This window comes from Ochotona curzoniae, unplaced genomic scaffold (assembly GCF_017591425.1).
Source record: "Ochotona curzoniae isolate NIBS_2020 unplaced genomic scaffold, NIBS_Ocur_1.0 scaffold_4701, whole genome shotgun sequence".
NCBI classification, from domain to species: domain Eukaryota; kingdom Metazoa; phylum Chordata; class Mammalia; order Lagomorpha; family Ochotonidae; genus Ochotona; species Ochotona curzoniae.
This window is the reverse complement of record NW_024467122.1, coordinates 84176944-84203891: the sequence shown is the minus strand read 5'-3', so window position 1 is coordinate 84203891 and position 26948 is coordinate 84176944. Positions and strand designations below refer to the sequence as shown.

At 42.2% G+C, this 26948-nt stretch overlaps 1 protein-coding gene across 4 annotated transcripts in view; it reads left to right on the top strand.

Annotated features, from left to right (window-relative positions):
- The window catches only part of LRRC49 (leucine rich repeat containing 49), a 169156-nt gene that overhangs the window by 74338 nt on the left and 67870 nt on the right, over positions 1 to 26948 (top strand). For all 4 annotated transcript variants that reach the window (XM_040968958.1, XM_040968957.1, XM_040968955.1 and 1 more), the window contains one exon: positions 26720 to 26867. In XM_040968958.1, coding sequence (XP_040824892.1) covers positions 26720 to 26867 — 148 coding nt within the window. The remainder of the gene's footprint in view (positions 1 to 26719; positions 26868 to 26948) is intronic.

Below are 26948 nucleotides of genomic sequence, written 5' to 3'. Positions count from 1 at the left end.
TTTGGTACAGATTTAGTTTGATTTTTTTGTTTTTGTTTTTGTTTTTTTTTGCGGGTATGGGTGGTTTCTAAGCTTCTTGCATCAAGGATATTTTTTCTGCCACTGAAGCAAAATATTTTTGTTCAATGTGTTGTTTTGGTGATCGGGCTGGTGTTGTGTGTCCTTTCCTGTCCACTTTTGGATTCACTTTTGTTTTGCAAAGCTCTGCTTTCTCCCTGTGTGTCCCCTGCATCAGTAAACCTCTGGAAGACTCCGCTCTCTTCCTTCCACCTTGGCGCAAGCGGTGACTTTCTGAACACAACCACCGTGAGGCATGCGCTCTTAGAAGGTCAGTTCTCAGATGCCTGCCTGCTCGGAACTGCTGGCACCCTTGCCGCACTCCTGCACTCCTGTGGGCTTTTGCTTTCAGACAGTGATTTTAGATTGGTGGAAGGCCATTGAGCAGTTCCCTTCTTTTTATGGTTTTTCCATGTTGCTGTTGCCGTGCATCCAAGTATACATGGGCACATGCAAGCAAGGTTTGCTGGGTTCTGTATTTATTTTTCCATGTATAGATAATTTCATACTTGTGGGTTCTCTGCCTTATAATTGTATTTTAATATTGGTTTTGTAGAATTTGTTACTATTATTCTACACCACTGCCACCACCATCATTGCTGCTGCTTTTTCTCCTCCTCCTCCTCCTTCTGCTTCTTCTTCTTCTGTTTTGAAGATGGGTTGGCTTAGTCAATTTATGCCTCAGTTTTCATTTCACACAGCTGTATGAGCATGCACATCTCATACGTATCTATCCTATCTGAATGTGACTTCCTTAATGGCAGTGATTTAGTTCTGCCTGTACTTCTACTATAACAACAATTCCAGTGCCTTTTTCTTATTAACATTGAAAACAGAGCTTCAGTGGAAAATGGTACTCTGTCAATAAATTGTCCCTTTTCCAAAACTGCAAATGAGGGCTTGTGACATGATGGTGAATCTGTGCCCACATAGGCTACATAGCCAGCATTTGAGGCCCAGAGTATAGAAATTTCCTTTTGTCCCTGAATGAAGAAATATAATGCCATTCAGTTTAAAGGAAATGTCTGTGATTGTAAAAATGGATTTAGGATTCTTTGTTAGGGTTCTTATGACTTGACTGTTAGGTGAGATGAGAGATATCAGAAAACTTTGATTGCAAACAAAAGGCTAGATAGAAGTGCTGTATCATGTGATTGCTCTGGGAAAGGTTATTAGTATTATAATCAGTAGTGTTTCAATGAAATGTTGTGAGAAATGAGGCTGTCTGTCAATGTGGTTTCACACTGATACTTTCCTGTCAGTCACTCTGTTGGGTCATGCAGCAAGTGATGTTTCTATGGTATTTCTCCAAGATAACTACCATCTACCTTTGTCAGTTTACAGTTTGGAAAGTGAAGAAAATGATAAATTTGATTATGGACAGAAAACCCAAGAACGTACTTGAAGATTTGTGTACAGGGTATTGTGGGCTAACACTTAACATGGTAAAGTCCCAACTTCTCATACCTCAGAATATGATTATCTTTGAACCATGTGATAGACATTTTCCTATGTTGGTAAAGGTAGGCAAAGGAATGATAAATTTATCCTGAATTAGTATGGGCACTATCGTACCAGAACAGGTACCGAACTAAATTTCAAGGCCAAGGTTTCATATTTTTGCTGCCAACACAATAGGAGGTACAAGATGCCCAGGGCCGGGACTGGAGCTGAAGAAGGGACATGGAGGAGTTCTGAAAACTGTGGTCTTTGCCCTTCAACATGAGAGGTCTCACACATGAGCCAGCACACTTAGTGCATCTCATTCTTCTAAGAGCTATGCGGGTCAGTATTTGATTATTTAATAAATCTCTTATTGATGTTTATTTAAGTAGTCTGCCTTTTTTGTTATTATAAGCAATGATGTAATACACATTTTTGTAAGTATATATCACAATATCGAAAAAAATCACTTTTATTCCTTAGAATATCCTTGTGAATTCTTTATTAACAAGGAATTGTGAAGACCATGTTAGAAATCTGTGATTTCATAGGAAATTTAGATCAGTATTTCTCGAATTCTGGCTCTACAGGAAAGTTCCATATAGAACTCTAAGCAATTTTGGAACTCTGACCTGATTCTCAGGGATTCTCATTTAGAACAGAAGATTTTAGAGCTACAAATTTGCGTGGATTTTTTTTTTTTCCAATCTTCACAAATGATTCTGGTTCTAGCCAGTAATAGAAGCTTCTGGAATACAGAGGGATTGCTATTTTAAAATAGGATAAGATTGTGCCATCTGTTGACAGCTCCTGTAGGGTAATTAGTGATGACGAGAACCTCCCATTCCTGTTAGTGACAGTGGGGGCTGTGCAGTCATTCTGTGGAGTTGTCTGGCAGTCTGTTCACACTGAATGTGCGCACCTGTACTTGGTCCATGAGCAATGCTGCTCTAGGTCTCCACACCACAGACATGTTGACAGGCTCCCCTGAACATTCTTAGCTGCGCTGTCTGTTGGAGGCATACTACAGGACTTATGATACTTCTTCCTAGAGTAGAGATAAGAAACGTAACCCTATTTTCACATGGTAGAAAACTACCCAGCTTTGAAGAGTGTACGACTTCAGCTGTGTGCAGTGGTGGACGGAATCTCCCAATGCAATGTGTTGGGCAGAAGAGGCCAGTTAAAAATGAGGGCAAATGTGGCATTCCATCTGTGCTACAAGGGTGCTTCGGGAATGCAGGCCATGCTTCCTTTCTCACTCCAGGTACTTGTGTCATGTGGATGTTCAGTTGGAAAAATCATTGAGCTACCCACCTAGAATTCTGTGAATTTTACTGTATATGTATATAGAACAATGGGATTCAGAAAGTACACTGAATGTAAGCACCAGTAGGAGGGACTTCTTGCCAACAGCAGTGTTGTGTGTCGGTCGTTGCCTCAGTTCACTGTGCAACCATGCTGAGTGAGTGTGTCCTGGTTCACCATACACAAGAGGTCGTGTGCATCTCTTCAGTATAGTGACGCCATCGTGGGAGTTTGAGGGCAGCCCAGGGGGAAGAAACTGGCAAGGGCAGTGTCACATTACAGTCTGATGTGGTTCACTTCAAAGTGCCAGTTCTGCTTACCCAAAGTGACCCTCTCAGTCATATGCATCCCATGAGGGTGTAATCCAGGACCCAGACCATTCCATGGTGTGATTGCCTTTGCAGGACCAAGCTCAGGCCTCTCGGCACAAAGGGATGCTAGCTGGCTGGACTAACAGGTGCATTCACTAGGCAATAAATGTTCGAAGTGGTTAAAATAAACATGCCTTTGAGAATTACACTGATCCCACTTTGAGAATATTTTCTTCCTTCTTATTCTCACAGACGCCGTTGTGCTCAGTAAGGGTGGAAATATGCATTTCATGTTTTTTTTTAACTTTTAAAAATTTTATTTTATTATTTTATGATACACATCCATAGGCTCTAGGATTTCTCCACCTTCCTCTCTGGGTCCAACCCCCCTCCACTAATTCCCTCTAAATTGTTACAATAGTGTAGCGTATCATAAACAGTCTTAAGTCCATCATTTTGCTACTTAAGTGTGCCTTACATTGTTGATATACACAATGGCAGAGAGTCCAGCATCCTATTGTCAAGATATATTTAACAGATTCATTGAGAGTCCATCTTTGATTTGGAATTAGAGATGTATCCTGCATTGCATCTTCACATTTGTATGTGATAGTCTCTATTACACAGTCCCTACACGTCTCCTTAAATGAAAAGCCATAAAGCAAAATCAATAACAGGAAGAAAAATAGAAAATGTACAATGCCATAAAGTTAGATAACATTTAACATGAAGTTAATAACATTTAACATGAAGTTAAATAACATTGACCAATGTGTCGCTGAAGAAATGAAAAGAAAATTTAAAAATCTTATTAAAGAAAACAATGACTGTATGACCTATGAGTCAGTGAAAAAATTAGTAAGAAAACAATTATTTTGAAGACATGAAAATAAAAACAAATATGTCAAAACTTATGAGATGTAAGAAAAATGATATTGAAAGGGGCATTTATAATATATGGTGCTTATAAAAAATCAAACTATCCCAAGTAAATGATCTAATAATGCATCTCAAGGACTTACTGAAAAAAGAAAAAATAAATAGGAAGCAAGAAATGATAAAAACCACAGCAAAAATAAACGGAATTGACGCTAAAAAGCTATAAATTGCAAATAGAAAGAATTCGTTTTTTAAAAAGATGAGCAAAACAAATTTTTAGCCAGACTAGCAAAGAAAAGCAAGAGAGAAAAAAAACCAAGTAAAATTAGAGATGAAAAGGAAAACATCCTAAGAAATTAGTAAGGTGGCCTGTTCTTGCTGAATGGATCCTTTGATCATCTCTTTTAATATTTTTCACATCAAAGATCTTATCCAAGAATGGCTATACCAGCTCCTTTTTCTTTTCCATGTGCCTGGAATATCTTTTTTTCTATTCTTTCACTTTCAGTTTCTGCATATCTTTGTTGGTGAGATGTGTCTCCAGTAGGCATCAGGTAGATGAGGGGTTTTTTTTTGGTTTTTTTTTTGTTTTTTGTTTTGTTTTGTTTTGTTTTGTTTTGATCCAGGCTGCTAATTTTTGTAATGCTTGGTTGATGATTTTAAGTAATTTGCATCTATGGCCATACCACTCCGAACACGCCCGATCTCGTCTGATTCTAAGTCGTTTGCATTCAAGGTTAATATTGATAAATAGTAGATTAGTAAATAGGTCCTGTCATTTTAGCAGTTGTTTGATTTGGTCTTCTTTTGTTGTTTTATTGGGACATTCTCCATGTTTTCTTTTGGTTTTGGTAGGTGTTACTCCTTTTCTCTGTCAAGAGAGTATCTTTAAGTGTCATTTGTAGGGCAGATCTAGGAAAGGTGAATTCTTTAAGCTTTTTTTTTTCTTACTATGAAAGAATTTTCTTTCATTTTCAAAGACAAAGGAAAGTTTGCTGGTTAAGTTATTCTAGCCTGACAGTTTTTTCCTTTTAGAATCTGGAATTTTTGTCACTGCATTCTCTTTTGGACAGCAAAGTTTCCTCTGAGAGGTCTTGATTGGGATTCTTATATATGTTAATTGATTTTTTTCACGTGCATATTTAAGGATTTTTTTTTTCCCTCTGTTCAGTGGATAAGAATTTGTTTATGATATGTCCTGGTGAAGATTGCTTTGGCCTCTCCCATATTTTGTTTCTTCATTCTTTCTGGAAATTAGGGAAGTTTTCCTTTATTATTTCATTAAATACATTTAAAAGGATTTATTTATTTATTTATTTAAAAGCTTTATCTATTTTTGTTTCCACGTTCTCTTTTTTTCATTCTAGTATCTGGGGGAAGGGGAGAGACAAAGGGAAAAGCCACATCTACCCTCCCAACCATCCCAGGGTCCCAGACGTGGGCACTGCTCAAGTGGTTTTGATAGTTCAACTGTTCTGAATTGCTGCCCATCTTGCCATTCTAAGCATGATGAAATCTCTTCAGAATCCACTGGCTGACATAGTCCACATTAGCATCTCTACTTACCCAGATTTTCCCTGCCAACACTTGGTTGGGGCAATTCAGCAATTTATTCTGATCAATTTGTTGTGGCACCAGGTGTCCTCTGCAGGTTCTAATGGACTGCCATACCCTCCAAGGGCACCTGGATATGCTGTCCTCTGCTCCAACTGAACCACTCAAGAGGCTCAGCCTGATTTCTGCCCTGATCGACACTATTGGGGGTCTGGGCTGTGAAATCCACCCTGTTCCTGCACTCACCTGCTTGGGCTCTGCCACACAGTTTCTGCTTATGGTTGAATCAAGAAAATCAAGCAGGATGGGCTGTTATGCCTGTTTACCTCCTGAGCTCCCATTGAACTCCCCTTCCCACCTGGCCACTGTGCAGCTCTGATCGCCAACTGCTGACCACTGCTTGGGTTTCTGGTCACTGCAACACTGCTCCGCTATTTCCACTGCTTTTCATGTCCATGGGGTCTCCAGGTGTCCCTCTGCCATTGGCCTATCATCTTCTATTTCCCGGGATCACAGTCTTTCTGTTTTACCCTGGCGAATGATTCTCTGTTTAAACATGTCATTATCCTATTCTGCCATCTTGTCTCTTTGTATTTCATATTTAAAGTTTAAAAACATGCTTTTAAGTTTGGTTTCAGTGTTACAAATTGACATTATAAGGCCTTGTAATTCTTAGTGTAAGTCGCTGTGGATCACTAAAGTGAAGTGTGCTTCTCTTTTCTTTGTCCTTCTGTGAAATGATCATTGTGATCTGGGAGAAACTCAAACAGTTTTAACATACTGTTCTGAGGCGTGCTGTCCCGTGTTGGTGGCTTCTGTTACCAGGTGCATAGCAAGTATAACATATTCCCTTGGTGGGAACATGATGGTGACACTATTAAGAAAACAATCCTAAAGTGACAGTTACTCATTATATCTCCGCTTCCTGCTTTTCCATTCAGTGTTTCTGCCTATATCCACATTATTCTATTTGTTTTGAATACCACTTTAGCTTCTCAAATGATCAATCCTTTTTAACCTTTTAAGCACCATAATGGAAAAGCTATACAATCATAATTTTTTTTCCCAGGGACATTTGAAAGAACTTGGTTTTTATTTTAAATTTTAAGTTTTATTTTTAAGATTGTTTACAGAGTTGAGAAGGATGAATGCCCCTGTAGGCCTCCCACTAGGATGAGGAGGGTTGAGGTATAGAGGAAAGTGTATGGAGCCCATGTTTCCTTTCTCTTCCAGTTTTTCTGCTGTGTCATTTGGGGAGGCTAACAATAGGGGGTTATTCCTTGCTATTAAGTCACATCAGCACCTAATGTAGAACTATCATTCGATGACACCTTAAAGACCCAAATTAGGGCAAGGGTTTTTTGAGAGTGGTACTTGAGTGGTTTTGGCAGTTCTGAGACATTGTCAGCTTTGTTGCATCAGGATTGAGAAAATTTTTCCAATGTCCTTTGGCTGACAAAGTCCACCATAGCGCATCCACAGACACAGAGACCCTTGCTGCAAAGCTTGGTCGGGAGAGTTGTCCAACCTGTTCTGCTTTCCATCCTCTGATGAAGCACTTGACGTCCTCTGCTAGCCTAGTTGAGCTGGATGTCATGTCCTCCATGTGCATCTGGGTATTTTCTCCACTGTATGGGGATCAATTACTGAAAAATCCCAGTTCTGATACATGCACTCCAAGATTGGGTCATATATCTTGTGATTTTCACTGTGACTGGGGTTTAAGCCCCCCAAGAAACCTTACTTGGGGTCACTTCAGACTTGACTCTTGTGTGCTAGGGCATGATCAGGTTAGGTCCGTCACCTGCAGCAACCAATGCACATACCATTGGATGCAGCTGCCTGGTCAGTTCCACCTCTGGTACCATCTCTCACACAAAATGGGCCTAGCCCAGCCTTGCCCACCACAGGCCTGGTTCTCATGCACACCAGCAAGTACTGTGGCCCAGTTGGTATAAGCCCCAATAACTCCTACCAGGCCTGCTCCCAGGCCCAATTTTTGTGCATGGTAACATATGCTGCAGCCTACCTCAGGCTGTCTTACATCCCATCCAGCTCTTATGCACACCCATAGGTGCTATGGCTTAGCTCAGACTGATCTGCCTCCTGACCCTGTCCACCTGTATGGTGACAGTTGCTGCCACCTTGTCCAATCTGGCTCATTCCCAGTCCTGGCTTTCATGCTCACCAGAAGGAGCTGCAGTTTAAGGGAGTGGGGCTGTGCCCACAGTTCCCCCACCAGGCCTACTCCCAGCCCTGGATCTTGCCTGGGGGTTCTGTGTTCCAGCCTGACATGACTTGGCACCTAGTCCTGGTACTTGCCTGCTGGTGTTGCAACCTAGTCCAACTGGCCCACTCCCAGAGACCCAGCCCACATGCCAGCCAACTGGTACTACATTCCTGTCTGGATTAACCCATTCCAAGTCCCTGCTCTTATGATCACCAGTGGATGCAGTGGCCTATCAGGGGGTCCCCAAAGTTTCCTTTCCAGGTCTGCTCCCAGCTTCAGATCTTGTGTGTGCCAGTGAATACTGTGGCCTAGTCTGGCATGGCCTGCCTCTGATCTTAGCATTTGCTGGCAGGCATTGAAGCCAGGCTCAGCCTGCCCACCCCATGTCCCAGCTTTTGGCAATGAGTACAACAGCTTAACCTATCCTGGCCTACTACCAGCCCCAGCTTTCGTATGAACTGGCAGGTGTTGTGTCTCAGCCTGGCCTGGCCTGTATCCCGTCCTGACTCTTATTTGTACCAGAGTGTACTGTAAACTGGCCCAGCCCAGCATTTCCCCAGGTCTGGCTCACATATATACCAGTGGGTGCTGCAGTCTGGCCTGACCTGGCCTAGCTCATTTGGCCTGCACCCATTCTAGCTCTTGCTGGTGAAACTTCACCCTAGTTCAGTCTGGCTCACCCCCAGACAAAACTCTCATGTGAAAAAGTGGGTACCTCAGTCTAGTGCAGCACATCCTGCACCCATTTTGGCTCTTGTGAGTACCAGTGGGTGCCTAGCCCAGTCTGGCACATCCACAGAACCAGCCCACACTCATGCTGATGGAACCAGCCCACACTCATGCCTGAATTGGTCCAATGCTAACTTCTTCTCTCAAACCCACTAGTGAGAGCTGCAGCCTAGCAGGGCAGTCCCCCAGATTTTTGTACCATGCCTGTCCCAGCCCTAGATCTTACACGTGCCTGTGGGTATTTGGACTCAGCCTGCCTGGCCTGCCCCCCAGTCAGCTCTCATTGCTAGATGTTACAGCCTAACCCAGTCTGGCATGGCTCACACCCCTTCCAGGATCTTGTGCATGCCAGCATGTGCTGCAGCTTGGCCCAACCAACCTTTCCCCAGACCCAGCCTGCACATATGCCAGCAAGTGCTATATCTTTGCCTGGCTTGGTTTGCTCTCAGCCCCAGCTCTTCTGTTTTCCAGGAGCTGAGGCCTAGTAAGATGCCGCAGTCCCGCAGCATTGAACTTGGTGCACAGAGCCGATAATAACACGCATGGACTACTGACTGATGGTCAATAGCTGAAGTTTATTAGTGGCATCAGACTTTATACACTGAGGGTCATATGGGGTAAGGGAGGAAGTATTGAGGGCTTATCTACCAAACCCATCAACTATTTCTATACTCTTGTTTGGAACTCCTTTTGTTTTGTATATTCTACCAATTGTTCTCATTCACATGCTGTCCACTCAACTGTTCTCATACAGATAATATCCAATCAGTTATACAAAAGGTATCCTTTCACTTGTTATCATACAAATACTCTCCAATCAGTTGTAACCCTGTGCTCGCTGACCTAGGATCACAATGTCTTTCTACAGTAAGAGAGTTCAAGTTCCCTTGCTAGACCTGTTTCCAGTCCCGGACCTCACATGTGCTGGTGAGTGCCATGGCGCTGGTTGGCATGATGTGCTCTCAGTTCCAGCCTTTGTGTGTGCCAGAGGGTGCCACAGCCTAGGCCAGCCTGATCTCCTCCAAGTCCAGGCTACTGAGGGTGTTGGTGAGTTCCGTGGTCCGGCTGGCCTCAGCCCATCACCATCCTCAGTTCTTGCAAATTGGCAGGTGCTGCAGTCTTACAATGGTGAGCTGAGCTTACAAGTCCCATACAGAATCTGCCCCCAGATCTGATTCTCTCATATTCAGTTGGGTGCTGCAGCCCAAACTGTCATGACCCACCCCCTGCTCCATACTTGCAGTCAAGTACTACAGCTTAGCCCAGCCAGGCATGCAACCCAGCATCAACTTTCACGTGCAGTGGTGGGCAGCAGAAAATACTGCTTATCCCATCCAGGTCCTTGGCCTGCCTCAGACATTCCCTCTTTCGCCCCACTAAACCACTTCATCTCAGCTCCCTTGCCTACCCACAAACATAGTTGTCTGATTTGTGAAAGTCCCCAGAAGTTACCCCTTACCTGTCAAGCATGCCCTCAGCAATCCCCTCTCCATCACGTGCCCATACCCCTTTATCTGGGCCGTCTGCATTCCCTTATTGGGCAGGGGTACACCGTGTGCCTGGGCTGCTGAGATGGCATTTCCCAGCCTGCTGTCCCCTGCCTTCCACCACAATGTGGAGCACAGCAGCGCACAGGGTTCCCATGTATCTTTTTAAAAAGCCTAGAATATGTGACTGTGCTGGCACAATGGTATGGTTAATACAAATTTGGCATTAAACTGGCCCAAAATTTCCACTAACTATTGGCTGCCTTTCTCCAAGCAGTGTAATACTTGCCTAGGCACAAGGCAACCTAGGCAGTTGCCTGTAGCTGGGGAAAGAAAACTTCAATTTTTAGAAACGTTCAGATTCTAAGAACCCCTTACAGCAATCATTATTAGGGAGAACTCTGGTCATTAAGACAGTTAAACTGTCCCTAGAGATGACTACTTGTTCTGAGCACCAAAAAAAGAGGGAAAATGTGAGAGGAGGAATCTATATATGGAGACAGCACAGGCTGCTGCCGTGCCCGTCATCAGCTGAACAGATGATTGCCCCATGCTCGGGGCCTGTGAGCCTCTCACATCTTCACCTGCTGTTGATCTCTGTGTGATGCATTGATTCCTGAGGAATGGTCAGACCCTAGTGTTCCAGCCTTCTCCATTCTTTAAAGTTACAGAGCTCATGTCAATCTCTCTATGACTTCGTTGGTGTCACTGGAAGAGGAGAACAAGGGCGAGATCCCTTTGTCTTCACCACTGCCTTTCAATTTCTTATTCTAATTAAAGTTTTGCCCGTTTTCAGACCTGCTTGGATTTTTACTCATTTGCAAGCCTGTGTTTCTTTTTTTCTTAATAGTATTTTATATTCTGTGTTTGTCTCAAGCCTTACCAATCTGTGTATGCCACCTGTTTATTTCTGCTGGCTGTCAAAATGCTTCATTTTCTTTGGAACTGTCAGCTACTGCTCTTTCCTTGTTTTTGTTTTCATTAAAATTTTTGTAAGTTTTTGAGACAACCTTTTTCATTGACATTATAGTCAAAAGCTTGTTGCTCCATAAAGAGTTCACCAAGTAAAAGAGTAAGAAGACCACAATTGAGCAGGAATATAGGCAAGGCCTAAACAACGGTAATCACATAAAAAGATATCAGTTTCACTCATGCATGAAATTATAATCACAGATCATTAAAACTTTAATAGTATAACATTCTTAATAATTTGGCAAAGATATAAAACAAAGATTGACAAAACTGTGTTTGCAGCAGTACTGTTAAAAGCAGGCATTTCTTTTTATCTATCTATCTATTTAATTTTAGCTTCTACACATAAGGGAGAACATGCAGTATTTGTCTTTCTGTTTCCAGCTTATTCCTCTCAACATCATGTCCTTAAATTGCAACCATTTTGATAAATCAATAGAACTTTTTAAAGATTTATTTATTTATTGGAAAGTCAGATATACAGAGAGGAGGAGAGACAGAGAGGAAGATCTTCCGTCTGATGATTCACTCCCCAAGTGAACGCAATGGCCAGTGCTGCGCCGATCTGAAGCCGGAACCCAGAACCTCCTCCAGGTGTCCCACGATATCTGAATAATATCCCATTGTGTACATATGCCCACATTTTCTTCATCTGTTTATCTGACAGTGGGCACTTTCCTTGACTCTGTAATTAGACTGTTGTGAATAGTGCTGGTATAAACAGGGGAATTCAAGTATCTCTTTGATACAATGTATTCATGTCTTTTGGGTATGTACCTGATTCTGAAATTGCCAGATCATATGACAGATCTGTTTCTAGTATATTTTTCTTTTTTCAAGATTGATTGTTGGTCTCGGCGCGGTGGCACAGTGGTTAAGGTCCTCGCCTTGCATGCCCGGGATCCCATATGGGCACTGGTTCTAATCCTGGCGGCCCCGCTTCCCATCCAGCTCCCTGCTTGTGGCCTGGGAAAGCAGTCAAGGACGGCCCAAAGCCTTGGGACCCTGCACCTGCGTGTGGGAGACCCGGAAGAAGTTCCTGGATCCTGGCTTCAGATCGGCATAGCACTGGCCGTTGCAGTCACATGGGGAGTGAATCACCGGATGGAAGATCTTCCTCTCTGTCTTTCCTCTCTGTATATCCGCCTTTCCAATGAAAAAAAAAAATAAAATAAATAAAATTTTTAAAAATGTTTGTTGTTATTTGAGAGACAGAGTTACAGAGAGAAGTGAGGTAGAGAAAGAGAAAGAGAGATAGAGATCCTATTTGCTGATTCACTCTCAAATAACTCTAAAGCCAAAACTTAACTAATCTAAAGCCAGAAGTCAATAGCTTCTTCCAAGTTTCCCGCATAGGTACAGAGGTCCAAGCACTTGGGCCATCCTCTCCTGCTTTTCATAAACAGGGAACTGGATTGAAAGTACAGCAGCTGGAATGGAAACTGGAGCCCACATAGGCTGCCAGTGCCACAGATGAAGGCTTAGCTCACCACACCATGGTGCCAACCACCTATTTCTAGTGCTTTTTTTTTCTCTCTCTTTTTAAAAACTCATTTAGTTTTACTGGAAAGTCAAATTTACAGAGAGGAGAGACAGAGAGAAAGACCTTCTATCTGCTGGTTCATTCCCCAAGTGGCCACAATAGTTGGAGCTGAGTCAATCCCAAGCCAGGAGCCAGGAGCCTCTTCCAGTTTTCCCACACAGATGCAAGGTTCTGAGGCTTAGGACCTTCCTCGACTGCTTTCCCAGGCCACAAGCAGGGAGCTAGAAGAGAAGTGGAGCAGCTGGGACATGAACCAGTGTTCATATGGGATCCTGGTGTGTGCAAGGCGAGGACTTTAGCCATTAGGCTACCACGCTGGGCTTGCTGGTGTTTTAAATACCAGTCTCCATATTGTTTTCTGTAGTGACTAATTTACATTCTCATCAGCAGTGGGCAGAAGTTCTCCTTTCTCCACATCCTTTTCAGGGGTGACATGATATCTTGTGGTTTCGATTTGTATATTTCTAATGGTTGTGATGTTGAGCATTTTGTCATGCATTTGTTAACAATTCATATTTTTTCTTTTGAGAACTGTTGAGGTTTTCTTCCTATTTCTTAAGTGAAATCGTTATTTTTTCCATTACTGAGTTGCTGTTATATCATGGCTATTAATACTTTGTTGGATGAGTAGCTTGCAAATATTTTCTTCAGTTCTGTCACATGCTTTTTCTTTATTGACTGTTTTTTTTTTTTTGCTGTGTAGAATCTTTTTGAGTTTGACATATCTGATTTATCTGTTTTTGCTTTTTGTTGCTTTGTTTTTGGGGTCTTATCCAAGAACTCATCACTAATACCAAAGTCTTGAAGTCCTTCTCTTATATATTTTTTCCTAGCAATTTCATGCTCTCAGCTCTTAAATTCAGGTCTTTGATCCATGTTAAGTTGCTTTTTTTGGTATGATGATACATAGACATCTAATTTTATTCTTCTACATATGTATGTCCAATTTTGCCAGCAATGTTTATTGAAAAGATTATTCTGTGTCCTATTCATGGTCTAGTCACTTTTGTTAAAAGTCAGTCCATAGAATAATTTTGGGGCTTTCTCTTGTGCTGCATTGATCTCTGTGTTAGTTTTTATGCCAATACCATGCTGTTTTACTCATGATAGCTTTTCAGAATGCTTTGAAGTCCGGGGTAGTTATGCCTTCAGCTTGATATTTTCCTGTTAGGTTTACTTTGGCTATTCTGGACATTTTGTGATCTCATATGAACTTTAGGATTGCTTTTTCTAGTTCTGTAAAGAAAGTGTTACTGGAATTTTGATAGGGGTTACATTGAATCTGTATATTGCTTTTGGTAGTATATGAATTAATGATACGAATTCTTCCAATCCATGAGCAAGAAATATCTCCATTTTTTATGTCCCTGATGGTTGTTTTCATCAGTGTTTTATAATTTTCATTGTAGAGGTCTTTTACTTCTTTAAATTTATTCTTTCTAAATTAAAAAATTTTTTTGAATTTGAATGATGTTAATAATAACATAGTCGATCAGAGCAGAGTGACCAATGGTTGGGGAAAAGTGGGTGTGATCATTGTTTCCAAATTTGTGTTTCTCCTTCCTGTTTTAGGGGAGTAGAGGATAGGGGAGAAGTCATATCCAGCCTGCCAATTGCTCAGTGCCCAGGGACGGGGGATGGTCGCCCAGTATCAACCCAGGATCCCAATGTGGCACACAGCCCAAGGTTTTGCCCAGGTGGTTTTAATAATTCTGAAATGTTGTTGATTTTGCCAATCCAAGAATGAGGGAACCCTTTCGATCTCCATTGGCTGACATAGAGTTGACCTCAGAGTCTCCATTTACCCAGAAATTTGCTTTCGTCATTTGGTTCAGGTGAAGTTGTCCAGTTTTTCCTGTCTTCCTTCTTCTGGAATGCAGGGCTCAGTGGGCTGCTATATCCTCCATGTGGATCTGGGCCAATGTCCACTACTCTGTCTTTTCCACTGAGATGGACCAGTTCTTGCAGATGGGCAAAGGGTCCGAGCCAGTCAATCCAGCCCCCACCAGACCCACACCTCCAGGGCTCATAGGCCTGGCACCCACGGCACAGGCAGGCCCAAGGACGTGGGCCAGACAACCTGGGCCCCATCTGAACCCCACCCCTACTCCTGGGGCTCACAGACCCAGCACCTACCGTGCAGGCAGGCCAAAAACCTGGGCCAGGTGACCCAGGCCCAGCCTGAACCCCTACCCCTGGGGCTCACAGAACCAACAGGTTAAATATTTTCTTAAATATTTCATTTTTATATGGTTATTGTGAATGGAATTTCTTTTTAAATTAATTCTTTTTAATACCACAGAGGTTTATTACTCTCACTCCATAGTTCCTGGGGTCTTTGATATTAAGTCATACATAATTTGAGAAATGCCAGGAATATTCTTCATCCCTGACCATCTTTTACACCACCCCACAGGGGTTTCATTGCCAGGTGTTGCAGGGAAACCTGTCATAAAATCACTGGTAATGAAGATTTGAATGACCACAGATCTCTGGCGTGAGGGCTCCTTCTGAAGTGGGTCTCAATCAAGATGTATTGGTTTCAAAATCATTGGCATCTGGCTGATTTCCCAGCATATCCAGAGAATGTTATGAACCTCAAAATCAGCCTGGCGAAAAGTACTGAATGCCTCTGCTGTCAAGAAAGTGGGAGTAACATCTGTAGGCAGTTCTGTAGCTGGTGGACCAAATATACGGACAATTCTGCTAATACTGACACATTGAAGATGTAAGCCTCACTAGGAGACTCAGATTCCCAATCAGGTTTCTCTTTACTGGAGATTCCACACACATAACTGTGGGAGTGACAGTCACCCTGTATGCCTGTAATTTTAATTGGCAGCAAAAAGGTATTCAGTGAATGTTGACCCATAATTTGCATGAGTTTCTGCTGACCCTGCTCCATCATTCAGGCTTTAACTCTTTGTAATAATGTATGAGGCTTTTTAGCACTATCAGAAAAATCAGCTATTGTCTTCAAAATATTATTGGTTTCTGAAAACTTACAAACACATATATAATACGTGTATTACCCTGATTGCCAGACCAGGACCTGGAAATACACTTAGAGACTAACTCTTCCGAAAGTTCAAGTTCTCTGCCTAAAATGGAATGGGATTCTTTTTTTGATTTCTCTTTGGAAAGTTCATCATTAGCATATGAAAAGCTAGTGTTTGAATCTTGAATGTTTATAATCTAAAACATTTGTGAATTGTTTTATCAGTTCTAATAGCTTTTTGCAGGACTCTTCATGTTTTTTCCATGTATAACATCATGTCATTTGTAAAAGTGAATATTTTGACTTCTCTTTTCCAATTCTGATGCCCTTTATTTCTTCTCCCTTCCTAATTGTTCTTGCTAGCACTTACAATGTTATAATGAATAAGACTGGTAAAAGTGAATATTCTTGTCTTATTCCTTATCTGAGAATAAATGCTTTAAGCTTTCCCACATTCTGTATGATGTTGGTTATTCATTTGTTATAATAACCTTTATAAATTTGGGTTAGTTCCTTATATACCTAATTGGTGGAGTTGCTTTTTTTTTCTTTGTAATCATGAAAGAGCATTGAATCTTATCCAATGCATGCTTTCTTATTATGTGTTGAGATGACCATGTGATTTTTGTTCTTTAATCTGTTGATGTGGTTTATGACATTTATTAATTTGTGAATATTGAGCCATCATTGCAACTACTTGACTATGATGTTTGACCTTTATGATGTAGTATGGGATTTTATTTGCTAGTGTTTTGTTGAGAATTTTTGCAGCTATGTCCAATGAGGATATAGATCTGTAATTTTCTTTTTGGGTTATGTGTCTTTGATTTTGGTATCAGAGTGATGCTGGCCTCATGAAAGGAATTTTTACGTAGAGTTCCATCCTGTTCAATATTTTGGAATAATTTGTGAAGTACTGTAGTTAGTTGGCTTGCGTATGTGCTGGATTAGGGGGAGAGTAAGGCTGGGCTAAGCGAGCATATCCACTGGCACATGCATGAGCCAGAATAAGTGCAAGCTGGTCCGGCTTTGCTGCAGTATCAGTTGGCAAGTGGTGGGACTGGAGTAAGCCCTATCAGGCTAGACTGCGGTACCACCTGGGAAAGTGCAAGACCCAGTGCTGGGAGAGGGTCTGGTAGGGAAACTATGAGCACCCTTCTAATGGGCTGCAGCTCCCACCAGTGAGCATTTGAACCAGGGTTGAGGGTGTGCCCACCTGGGCAAGCAGAAACACCCATGGACATAAGTGTGGGTTGGATAATGTATTTGGTTGGGTTGAACTAGGCTGCAGCACCCATTGGTAGCACATGAGAGCTAAATGGAATTCAGGACAGATTGGACCAGTCTGCTACATAGCCTGGTATGTGTAGGAACTGGATTTGGGGGCAAGCCTGGTGGTGGTTATTGGGGGTTGCTTTGACTAGGCACACCAGTTCCTGCTGGTCCGTGAGAGCTGAATGTATGATAGGCAGGGTTAGGCTGGGCTGCAGCATCTCTTGGTTTGTATATGAGATGGAGCTGGAGACAGAACTGACCAGGTAACTGCAACCACCAGGGTGTATGTCGGCTGGTGCAGGTGATGGATTGAGCTGGACACTCCACTGGCTGGCACACACAGGAATCAGGTCTGGAATCACCTCAGACGAGGCTTTTTTTTTTTTGCCCACTTTACATCCCCCCACAACTGGACCTCTGGACTCAAAACTCCTATCACGGGGAAAATCACAGCACTCTGGCTGTGGAGAGCATGTATCACAACAGGCCTCCCTCATTTGCTGATGCCTATGCAGTGGACACCATAGCCAGATGCACATAAGGGACATCACAGCTCATTGATGCCTGCAGAGGATGTCTAGTACCATGGCAGAGGATGGAGGGCAACACAAATTGGACAACTCTCCTGGCCAAGCTTTAAAGGCAAGTATCTGGGCGAGAGAAAACTCTGAGGTGGACTATGTCAGCCAATGTACCTTGGAAGGATTTCCTTAACCTTGGAGCAATGAAATCAATAACATCTCAGAACTAGCAGAACCACTTAAGCAGTACCTTCAGAACATGTTCCACTTTGGGAATCCTAGGACATCAAGTGGCCATCCCCCATGCCCAGGTACAGATGCAGTTAGGATTCTGGGATTGGCCCTCTCCCCTTCTTCTCCCCGTTTTCCCCCACATACAGGAAGAAAATGGAAGTAATTATCTCTTCCACTTTCCCCTATACCTCAATCCTCCCTACCCTAATCAGTGATCCACCTGGGCATCCATCTTTCTCAACTATGTAAACATCATCAAAAAATAAATGTATTGAAAAAAGAGCATCAGGTCCTGGACTTGTCCTTGGTGAAAGACTTTTTTTTTTTTTTTAAGATTTATTTTTATTATTTATTTATTGGAAAGGCGGATATACAGAGAGGAGAGACAGAGAGAAAGATCCTCCGTCCGATGATTCACTCCCCAAGTGAGCGCAACAGCCAATACCATGCCGGTCCGAAGCCAGGAGCCTCTTCCGGGTCTCCCACACGCGGGTGCAGGGTCCCAAAGCCTTGGGCTGTCCTCAACTGCCTTCCCAGGCCACAGGCAGGGAGCTGGAAGGGAAGCGGGGCTGCCGGGATAGAAGTGGCGCCCATATGGGATCCCGGGCATGCAAGGCGAGGACCTTAACCACTTGCGCCACCGCGCCGGGCCCAAAAGACTTTAAATTATTGCTTTGGTCTCATTGCATATTATGAGTATGTCTAGATTTTCTATATATTTGTGGCTTAATCTTGACAGGTTGTAAGTATCCAGATATTTATCCATTCTTTGAAAGTTCTCCAGTTTTTCAGCATATGGTTATTTGTAGCAGTTTCTTGTCTTCTTTATTTCAGTGGTGCTAAAGTGTAATGTCTCATTTTTATTTCTGTTTTTATTTATTTGAATTTTTCTCTTTGTTAGTCTGGCTAAAGTTGGGTCTATTTATCTTTTTAAAAAATTCAGCTCTTTTGGTAACCGTTTAAATGTTTTTGATCTCAATTTTGTTTATTTCTGCTGTGACTCTTACTATTTCTTGTCACCTGCTAATTTTGGATTTGACCATGTTCTTGAATTTCTACATCCCTGATGTATATCATTAGATCACTTATTTGAGACTTTACTATTCTTAATGTAAACAATACCATAAACTTCCCTCTTAATACTGTTCTTTCTGTATCCCATAGACAGATGTATTTTGCTATATTTTTATTTTCATGTATTTTAAAAAAGTTTTTATTTCTCTTTCATTTCATTAATGATTTCTTGGTTGTTGAGTAGCATCCTGTTAAATTCCATGTATTTTTAAGTGTTCTATTGTTCTTGCTGTTGTTAGTTTCTAGTTTTATTCCTTTGTGGTCTCAGAAGATACATGTTGTGATTTAAATATTTTTAAATTTACTGCAACTTGGTATGTATCATAATACATGATTTATCCTAGAGAATGCTACATATGCTAATGAGAAAAATGTGTGTTGTGTGGACGTTGAGTGAAATTTCCTGAAACCATCTGTTGGATCCATTTGCTCAGAATGATGTTTCTGCTCCGGTGTATTTTTGGTTTCCCGTCCGGATGATCTGTCCATTGATGACAGTGGGATGTTGACGTCTCCCACTATGACTGGGTTAGAGTCGGGAGCTTCCTTCAGTTCAGGTAGCATTTGCTGTGTGCATCTGGGTAATCTTGTGTTGGGTGTTTATTTATGTATGAGTATTTGTCTTCTTGCCAAATCAGTCCTTTTATCAGCATGTGTACTTTTCTCTTTTTATAGGATTTGGTTTAAAGTTTGTTTTATCTCATGATTACAGATATACCTGTTCCTTTTGGGTTTCTGTTTGCCTGATGTGACTTTTCCCAGATATTCGGTTTTAGCCCATGTGTATCTTCTTTGGTAAAGTCAGTTTTTTAAACAAAGATTTCTTTTGTTTTAAATTATTTTTTAATAATCTTACTTAATTAGGGTACAAAGGGTCAAGAGCTGCAGGGTGAAAGTGGGTTATACCATTGTTTCCACACTAATATTATCATTTTTTCCCTGTATCTGGGGTCAGGGGAGAAACAAAGGGAAAAGCCCCACCCAACCTACCACCCATCCCAGGTCCCCAAAGTGAAGCGCTTAGGTGGTTAAAATGCCTATAAAGATTTCTTTGTTATTTTATTGAAAGGCAAAGAGGGAGGGAGAGTTAGGGAGAGCCAGAGCAAGGGAGGAGAGCGATCCTCCATCTGCTGATTTACTCCACAGGTGGCTGTAATGGCTAGGCTGAACAAGGCTATATAGAAACCAGGAACTTTATCCTGGGGTCCAAGGCAGGTGGCAGGGGCCCAAACACTTGTACCATCTTCCTCTGCTTTTCCCAGGCCATCAGTAAGGAGATGGGTCAGCTAAGAAGCAGCTGAAACTCAGTCCAATGTCTACATGGGAAGTCAGTATCACAAGTAGCAGCTTTACTGGCTGCACTATGGCACCTGCACTGTGAAGTGAGCTTCTTGAAGGTGGCATACAATGGGCTCTTGTTTGTTTTTTAATATTTTTATTTTTGTTTGAAAGGGAGAGTTTTGTTTGAAAGGAGAGAAAGAGAGACAGAAAGATCCTTCCAAATGGCCACAATGGCCAGAGCTAAGCCAACCTAAAGCCAGGCGCCAGGAGTTTCCTCTGGGTCTTCCATGTGTGTACAGGGGCCCAAGGGCTTGATCCGTCCTCTGCTGTTTTCCCAGGCTGTAGGCAGGGAGTTGCAGCAGAAGTGGAACAGCTGGGGCCCAGTGCAGTAGCCTAGCTGCTAAATTCATGCCATGTAACTACTGGGATCCCATATGGGCGCTGATTCATGTCCCAGCTACTCCACTTCCTTTCCAGATCCCTCCCTGTTACCTGGGAAAGCAGTGGAGGAAGAGAGAGAGAGAAAGTGGAACAGCTATAGTGCAAATGGATGCCAATGTGCAATGCTGGGATTCAGGCAGAGGCTTGGTCTATTTTGCCATGGTGCCAGCCCCAGGATCTTGTTTTTGGTTTTTAAAATCCATTTCTAATTTTTTTTTGGGGGGGGGGCTGGGAGATTTAACCTACTTGCATTTAAGTTTATTTTCAGTAGATAAAAGGCAATACCTGTCATTGTGCTGACTGGTTACTGATTGTACTTGCTGTGTCCCTGATTCTGAAAGTGTCACGTGTTTTCATGATGCTTACCCCTAATGCAGGATCAGCTTCAGAATTTCTTGCAAATCTGATCTGGTGGTAGTGGTGAATTCTGTCTGTTTATATTCATCTGGAATATATATTGTTTCTCCTTCACTTCTACCGGATAATTTCTCTGAATGTAATATTCTTAGTTGAAAGTTTCTTTCTTTGCTTGAATACATCATCATACTCTCTTCTGTGGAGTTTCTGCTGAGAAGTCTGATGTTAGCCTAACTGGTTTTCCTTTACATATAAATTGATGTTTTTCCCTTTGGATTCTTTGTCCCTAGGGTTTGTGCCTGGGCTTCCAGCACCACAAGCTAGGAGGCACAGAAGCAACTTCATCAATGGGGTCTGGATTTCCTATGGACTTCCGCTAGTGCTAGCCCTGAGAAGCTGAGAGCCCCTCCCACCTCCATCCCCTGCACCCCAACCCCCCAGTCCCTGCCAGGATCAGGTGGAGTGAGTGAGTGCAGCCTCAGGACTTACACCCAGAACTCCCCCAGCTGCAGGAATGTTGTCCACCCTGCAGATGACCCCAACTCGGGATCTGATTGATTCTGGTAGCAGTGTGATTGCCTGCTCTGTGCTGAGTCAGAGTTCAGCCACAACTCTACCATACCCAGATGAGTCTTGGGAGGATGAGTATGGGAGGGAGGCAATGTAGCTTCCTTTTCTGGAGCAAAGTGGCTGTTCAGATAGCAGTCAGCTTCCCAGGCTGGGCTGAAGTCGGAGAGAGACTGTTGGAATTTCCCTTCGGCGCAGACGCAGGAGTGTCACAGCAACTGCTTCCTACCTGCTCTTGGCAAGATGGAGTTTCCCAGCTAGCACCTGGCTTCGCAGGTGCAGGGTTGAGTGGTTGAACAGCTGGCCAGGGTGGGGAGTTTATCCTGTTTCCTCATTATCCCATGGAGTTTCTGCTGTTCTGTCATTTCTGCACTGAAAATTTCTATCTGCAAGGTGCTTCTTTTATTTTTCCCTTGTCTTTCTGTGGTTGAGGTCAGCATGGCTTCTCACCCTTCAGCCATCTTGAACCCCTTTGTTTGTTTTTCTTGGTACTTAAAAATATATGTATGCATGCATGCATGTATGTATGTATTTAAAAGGAATAGAGACAGAAAGAGTGGTGAAAGACAGAGGGACTCCCATCACCTGGTTCAATCCCTAGAGGCCCACATTGGCCAGGACTGGACCTAGGCTGAAGCTGGGGACTTGGAACACAGTCCAGTCTTTCACACATGTGGCAGCAACCAGATGGCTTGAGCCATCACAGCTGCCCTCTGGGTCTGTACTACGAGGAAACTGGAGAGTGGAGTGCAGATTCTCCAGGGGACGATGTAAGCATATCAACTGCTGATTCACAGGCTCGCTCTCTTCTTGCTGCTTTGATCTTGGGGAGTCTTTGGGATCTTGTGTGAAGTGAGTTCTTGCATAGAGGAGTTAACTTGCTTTGTCAGCTGCCAGGGCCTTAAGCATCCCTTTGCTTTCTCAGAAAATCCTTCCTCCTCTTGAAATGTTGTAGACCACCCACCTAGGGCAGATTCAAGCTGCGAACTGTAGTTTGTAGTTATGAGAATTCAGCAAGGAATTATTTTTCTTGCCTACTTTGCCCTGAATTTTGAGATAATAATGCTGGGTGGTCAAATAGGAAGGTTGACCATCATTTCATCCCATTTTGAGAGTCTAGTCCTTGGGGCCCAGATTTCCCACATTTGAGAACAGTTGTCTGTGTCCCCAAGCTTTGTCTTCTGTCCCCTCACCTTGAAGAGTGTGTTGACCAAAGCTGAAGTTCATGGGGTTCAGCAATTTCCCTTGTAGCATAAAGGCTGGTTCATTGTGCAGTGCCCATTTCTAGTTCCCACACCAACGTGTTTGTCTGCATTGCTTTCATTTTTAAAGCTGGTCACAGATGCCTTTGAGATGATTTTCAAAACACATCTAGCATTTTTAGTTCATGAACCGTCTGCATTGTAAACTGTTTGGTAATTATATCTCATAGGTCTTTCTACAAGTTTTGTATTTATCAGGTATGTATCTACCAGGTCTAGTGTACACGTGTGATGTTAATTTATTCCACTACCTCATCTTAGTTCAGCCTGCCAGGTTCACAGTGGCCATTCAGTAATCTCTTAATGATCAATGCAGGTCAAGTGATTCCACTAAATTACTTCAGGGTTCCTGACACCTGATTGGTATCAAGGAGTAAAAACCCTGTTTCAAAGTACCTAACTTACAGGGAGAAACTTTCTAATTGGACAAATTTGACATATGTAGGGATTCTTAAATATCTTTGTGGCATACATGCACATATGGGAATTTTATTCTGTTTGTGCAAGCATGAAGTAGACAGAATTTGTTTTCCTTTTGGGAGTTTTGATCAGCGAGATCAGGCTGTTCTCCAGATTTCCTAGCTGATAGGAAGCAGTTATGGTGTTGGGAGGCGACTAGCAGGGAGAACAAAAGTGTGAGTATTCTGGAAAAGATCAACACCAGATCATGAGAAAAATGTCAGTGTTTGAAGGAAATTCTGTTCTTGGTACTCAATAGACAAGCAACCGAAAGCTCTTAACAAAACAAGAAATGGCACTTTCATTTTTAAAAGATTTGCTTATTTACTTGAAAGGCAGACTGATGGACACACACACACACACACACACACACACACACACACACACACACACACACACGGAGAGAATAAGAGAGGCCTTTCATCTACTGTTTCAATTCCCAAATGGCTGCAACAGCCAGGGCTGCACCAAGCTGAAGCAGGTAGCCAGGAAATCAATACAGGTCTCTCATGTGATTAGCAGGTCCCAAGTATTTGGGCCATCATCTCCTGCCTTCTCAGGTACACCAGCAGGAAGCTAAATTGGAAGCAGAGCAGCTGTGACATGATCCAACACTTTAATCTGGTTATAGCTGGCTTAACCTGATGTACCTTAACACCTACTCTTGAACTCATCTTTCACCTGCATGTATTCACCCATTAAAAAATACCTTCTGATGACTGTCACCGGGTTCCTGCCAGCCCTGGGGAAGACCTGGCTTGAGTTCCTAGCAGCTGATTCTGCCCTGCACAGTCCTGGCCATTGAGAATTACTGGGAGTAAACCAGTGGACAAGTGGTTTATCTTCTGCCTTTCTTAAGTAAACCAGTAGTTAAATGTTTTTTATAAAAGGGAATGAAACACAAGTTACTGACTAGGATAGATATTTGCAAAGCATGTATCTGACAAAATGCTTATATCCAGAATATTTCAAAAACCTTAAAAACTCAATATGGAAACAAAGGATGAAATCTGAGCAGAAGAGTTGAAGACTGCAGGAAGACAAACAGATGGAAAATATGCAAATGGAAAGATGCTCAATATCTACATATTAATTAAACAATAAGATCACTGCATGTCTTTTGGAATGACTGAAATCACAAAACACTGACAAACACAAAATGCTAGTGAGAATGAGAAGCTGATAGAGACGCCAGATGATACAGCTACTTTGGAAGAAAGTTTGGTAGTTTTTTACAAACTTAAAAATATAAACACAGCCTTACCATATGATCTAGCAGTCATACTCTTAAATATTTACCAGCCAGTTGAATTGAAAACTTTTGTCCACATAAGAAACTGAAGATTAGTATTTATAGAAGCTTTATACATAATCACTCAAAACTGGAAGCAAAAAAGAAATCTCTAATAGGTCAATTGACAAAGAAAATATGTTTCAACCATTCAGAATATAACTCAATGATTAAAAGAAATGAGCTTATGAGGCTGTGAGAAGACATGCATGATCTTTAAGTGTACATTGCTAAATGAAACATGTCAGTCTGCAGAAAAAAACCTCTTTATGATGCCAGTTTCCTGACATTCTGGAAATAGCAAAAGAATATAGAGACAGTGAAAATTCCAGTGAGTTGTTGCAAGGGATTTCTGAGGTGGAAGGGGAATAAATGGATAAAATACAAAGACTTTTGCATGATGCCTGAGTGCTACATACATGATGTGCATTTTTCAACATCCACGTTTGCAGAAATTGTACCATAAAATTCAAAAATCCAAAATAAAAAGTTAACCACGAAAAAAATCCATGCTTGCAAATTTAAAAGGAGGTTGGAGGATCCCAGAAAGGAATGTAGACCCTGGGCCCAGCCGTGATAGCTCAGTGGCTAAACCCTCATCTTGAACCACTGGGATCCGATATGGGCATCAGTCTATGTCCCGGCTGCTCCACTTCTCATCCAGCTCCCTGCTTGTGGCCTGGGAAAGCAGTTGAGGACGGCCCAAAGCCTTGGGACCCTGCACCTACATGGGAGACCTAGAGTAGGCTCCTGGCTTCAAATTCACTCCACTCAGGCAGTTTGGGCCACTTGGGGAGTGAACCAGCGGACAGAGGATCTTTCTCTCTGTCTCTCCTTGTCTCTGTTCATCTAACTACATTTCAAATGTTGAAATGGCCTGTATGGAGGGCAAGGTATAAAGACAGTAACCTGTGTCACTTTGGAAATAGATATGTAAAACTAAGTGCAGAAGGAATTAAACTTCATCACTGTACTTTGGTAGATAAAACTGCTTTCCACTGGTACCAAAATATCTGATAATTCTATACATATACAGTAGAATTAGATCAAATAGATGGATGGTGGTTGGCATGGTATTTCTCCTTATTGGTTTAAGAATTTTCAGACAAGCAAGGAGAAGAGGCTAGACTGTTGTGTCTGGTGACACATGATGGAGGAATCACTTTGTCCACATGTTTAGCTTAACATAGAGAACCAACTACAGACACGTGTATGTAGGAAGTACACACAGGCAAGGAGTCTGCAAAAAATACATAGAAAATACATATTATGAAAAGTATGCATGGATTTTAAAAATGTTTCCCACCAAAATAAACTTACTCTGTCAGCCTTGGGGGTCTTAAAGAGAAGGCATAATAGGAAATAGGAAAACCAACCTTGTCCCTGTCCCCCAATGTTTGTTTCTTTTCTTTTTTTTTTTGAAGATTTATTTTATTTTGATTATAAAGTCAGATATACAGAGAGCAGTCCTTGACTGCTTTCCCAGGCCACAGGCAGGAGGCTGGATGGGAAGTGGAGCTGCCGGGATGAGAACCAATGCCCATATGGGATCTTGGCATGTTCAAGGCGAGGACCTTAACCACTAGGCCATGCTGCTGGGCCCCAATGTTTGGTTCTAATACCATTCTCCAATAAAAGGATTTATGGCTCTTTGGAGAACTGGATGACTGTAGGATTAGGGCAGGAAATTTTGACTGTCAACAACCATAGAATGCCAAAATTTTAAGTGTGAGCTTTTATAAAAATCCACCTTGATGGGAGTCAAAGGATACAGCAGCCAATTGAAAGTCTTTGTCCAAAGGTGAGCAAGGCTGAAACAACCTGAGCAACAATGTAAGGGAAAAGTAGTGTTGGTGTATAGCCCCCAATATAAACAACAAGTTCAAAATGATATAAATAAATAAATGGATAGAAAAAGACAAAGCCCCTGAGAGGAAGAAGTTCAGATAATTTATGTAGCCGAGTCTGCCCTCAGGAGAGGGCGTTTGCCTGCACCACTTTCTGAGTATGGGCTGCACAGGACTTTGTAACTTTCTCATGGAGTTCAGTTTGAAGTAGCCCCAGTTGTACCGTAAGAAAAACAGACAAATTCTGATACAGGGACATCCTACAAAATAGCCAACGAAAAGTCCTCAGTGAAGTTTAGGGCATCAATAACTAGGAATGTCTAAGGACCTCAGAGAGGAGCCTCAGGAGACATGACAAGTCCCTGGGGTCCTGCAACAGAGAAAGGATGTTAGGTTAAAAACTAAGAAAATTTAATAGTTAGCCATGTATTGATGCTATTCAGTAATTACAAGTGTACTGTGTTATTAGCTAGAGGGAGTTGGCTGTGGAATAGATGAGAACACTATGCTTTCTGTAAATCTAAAACTGTTAAAAACAAGTAACAGAAGTGTTACTTGAAAGCCTCGGAATAATGCAGTGGTTTCTCTCTCTCCTGTAGTTTTGACAGTGTTTCCTGCCTTGCTGATGCTACTTCCCTCTCAGACATAACTTTTGATGGCAACCCAATAGCACAAGAGTCATGGTACAAACACACTGTCCTTCAGAATATGATGCAGCTGCGCCAGCTGGATATGAAGAGAATCACAGTGAGTGCCTTCTCAACGGGTTTATCATTGGTTTCTCCTTAACGTGGGTTAGCTTATTGGGTGCATACAACTTTGCTTGAA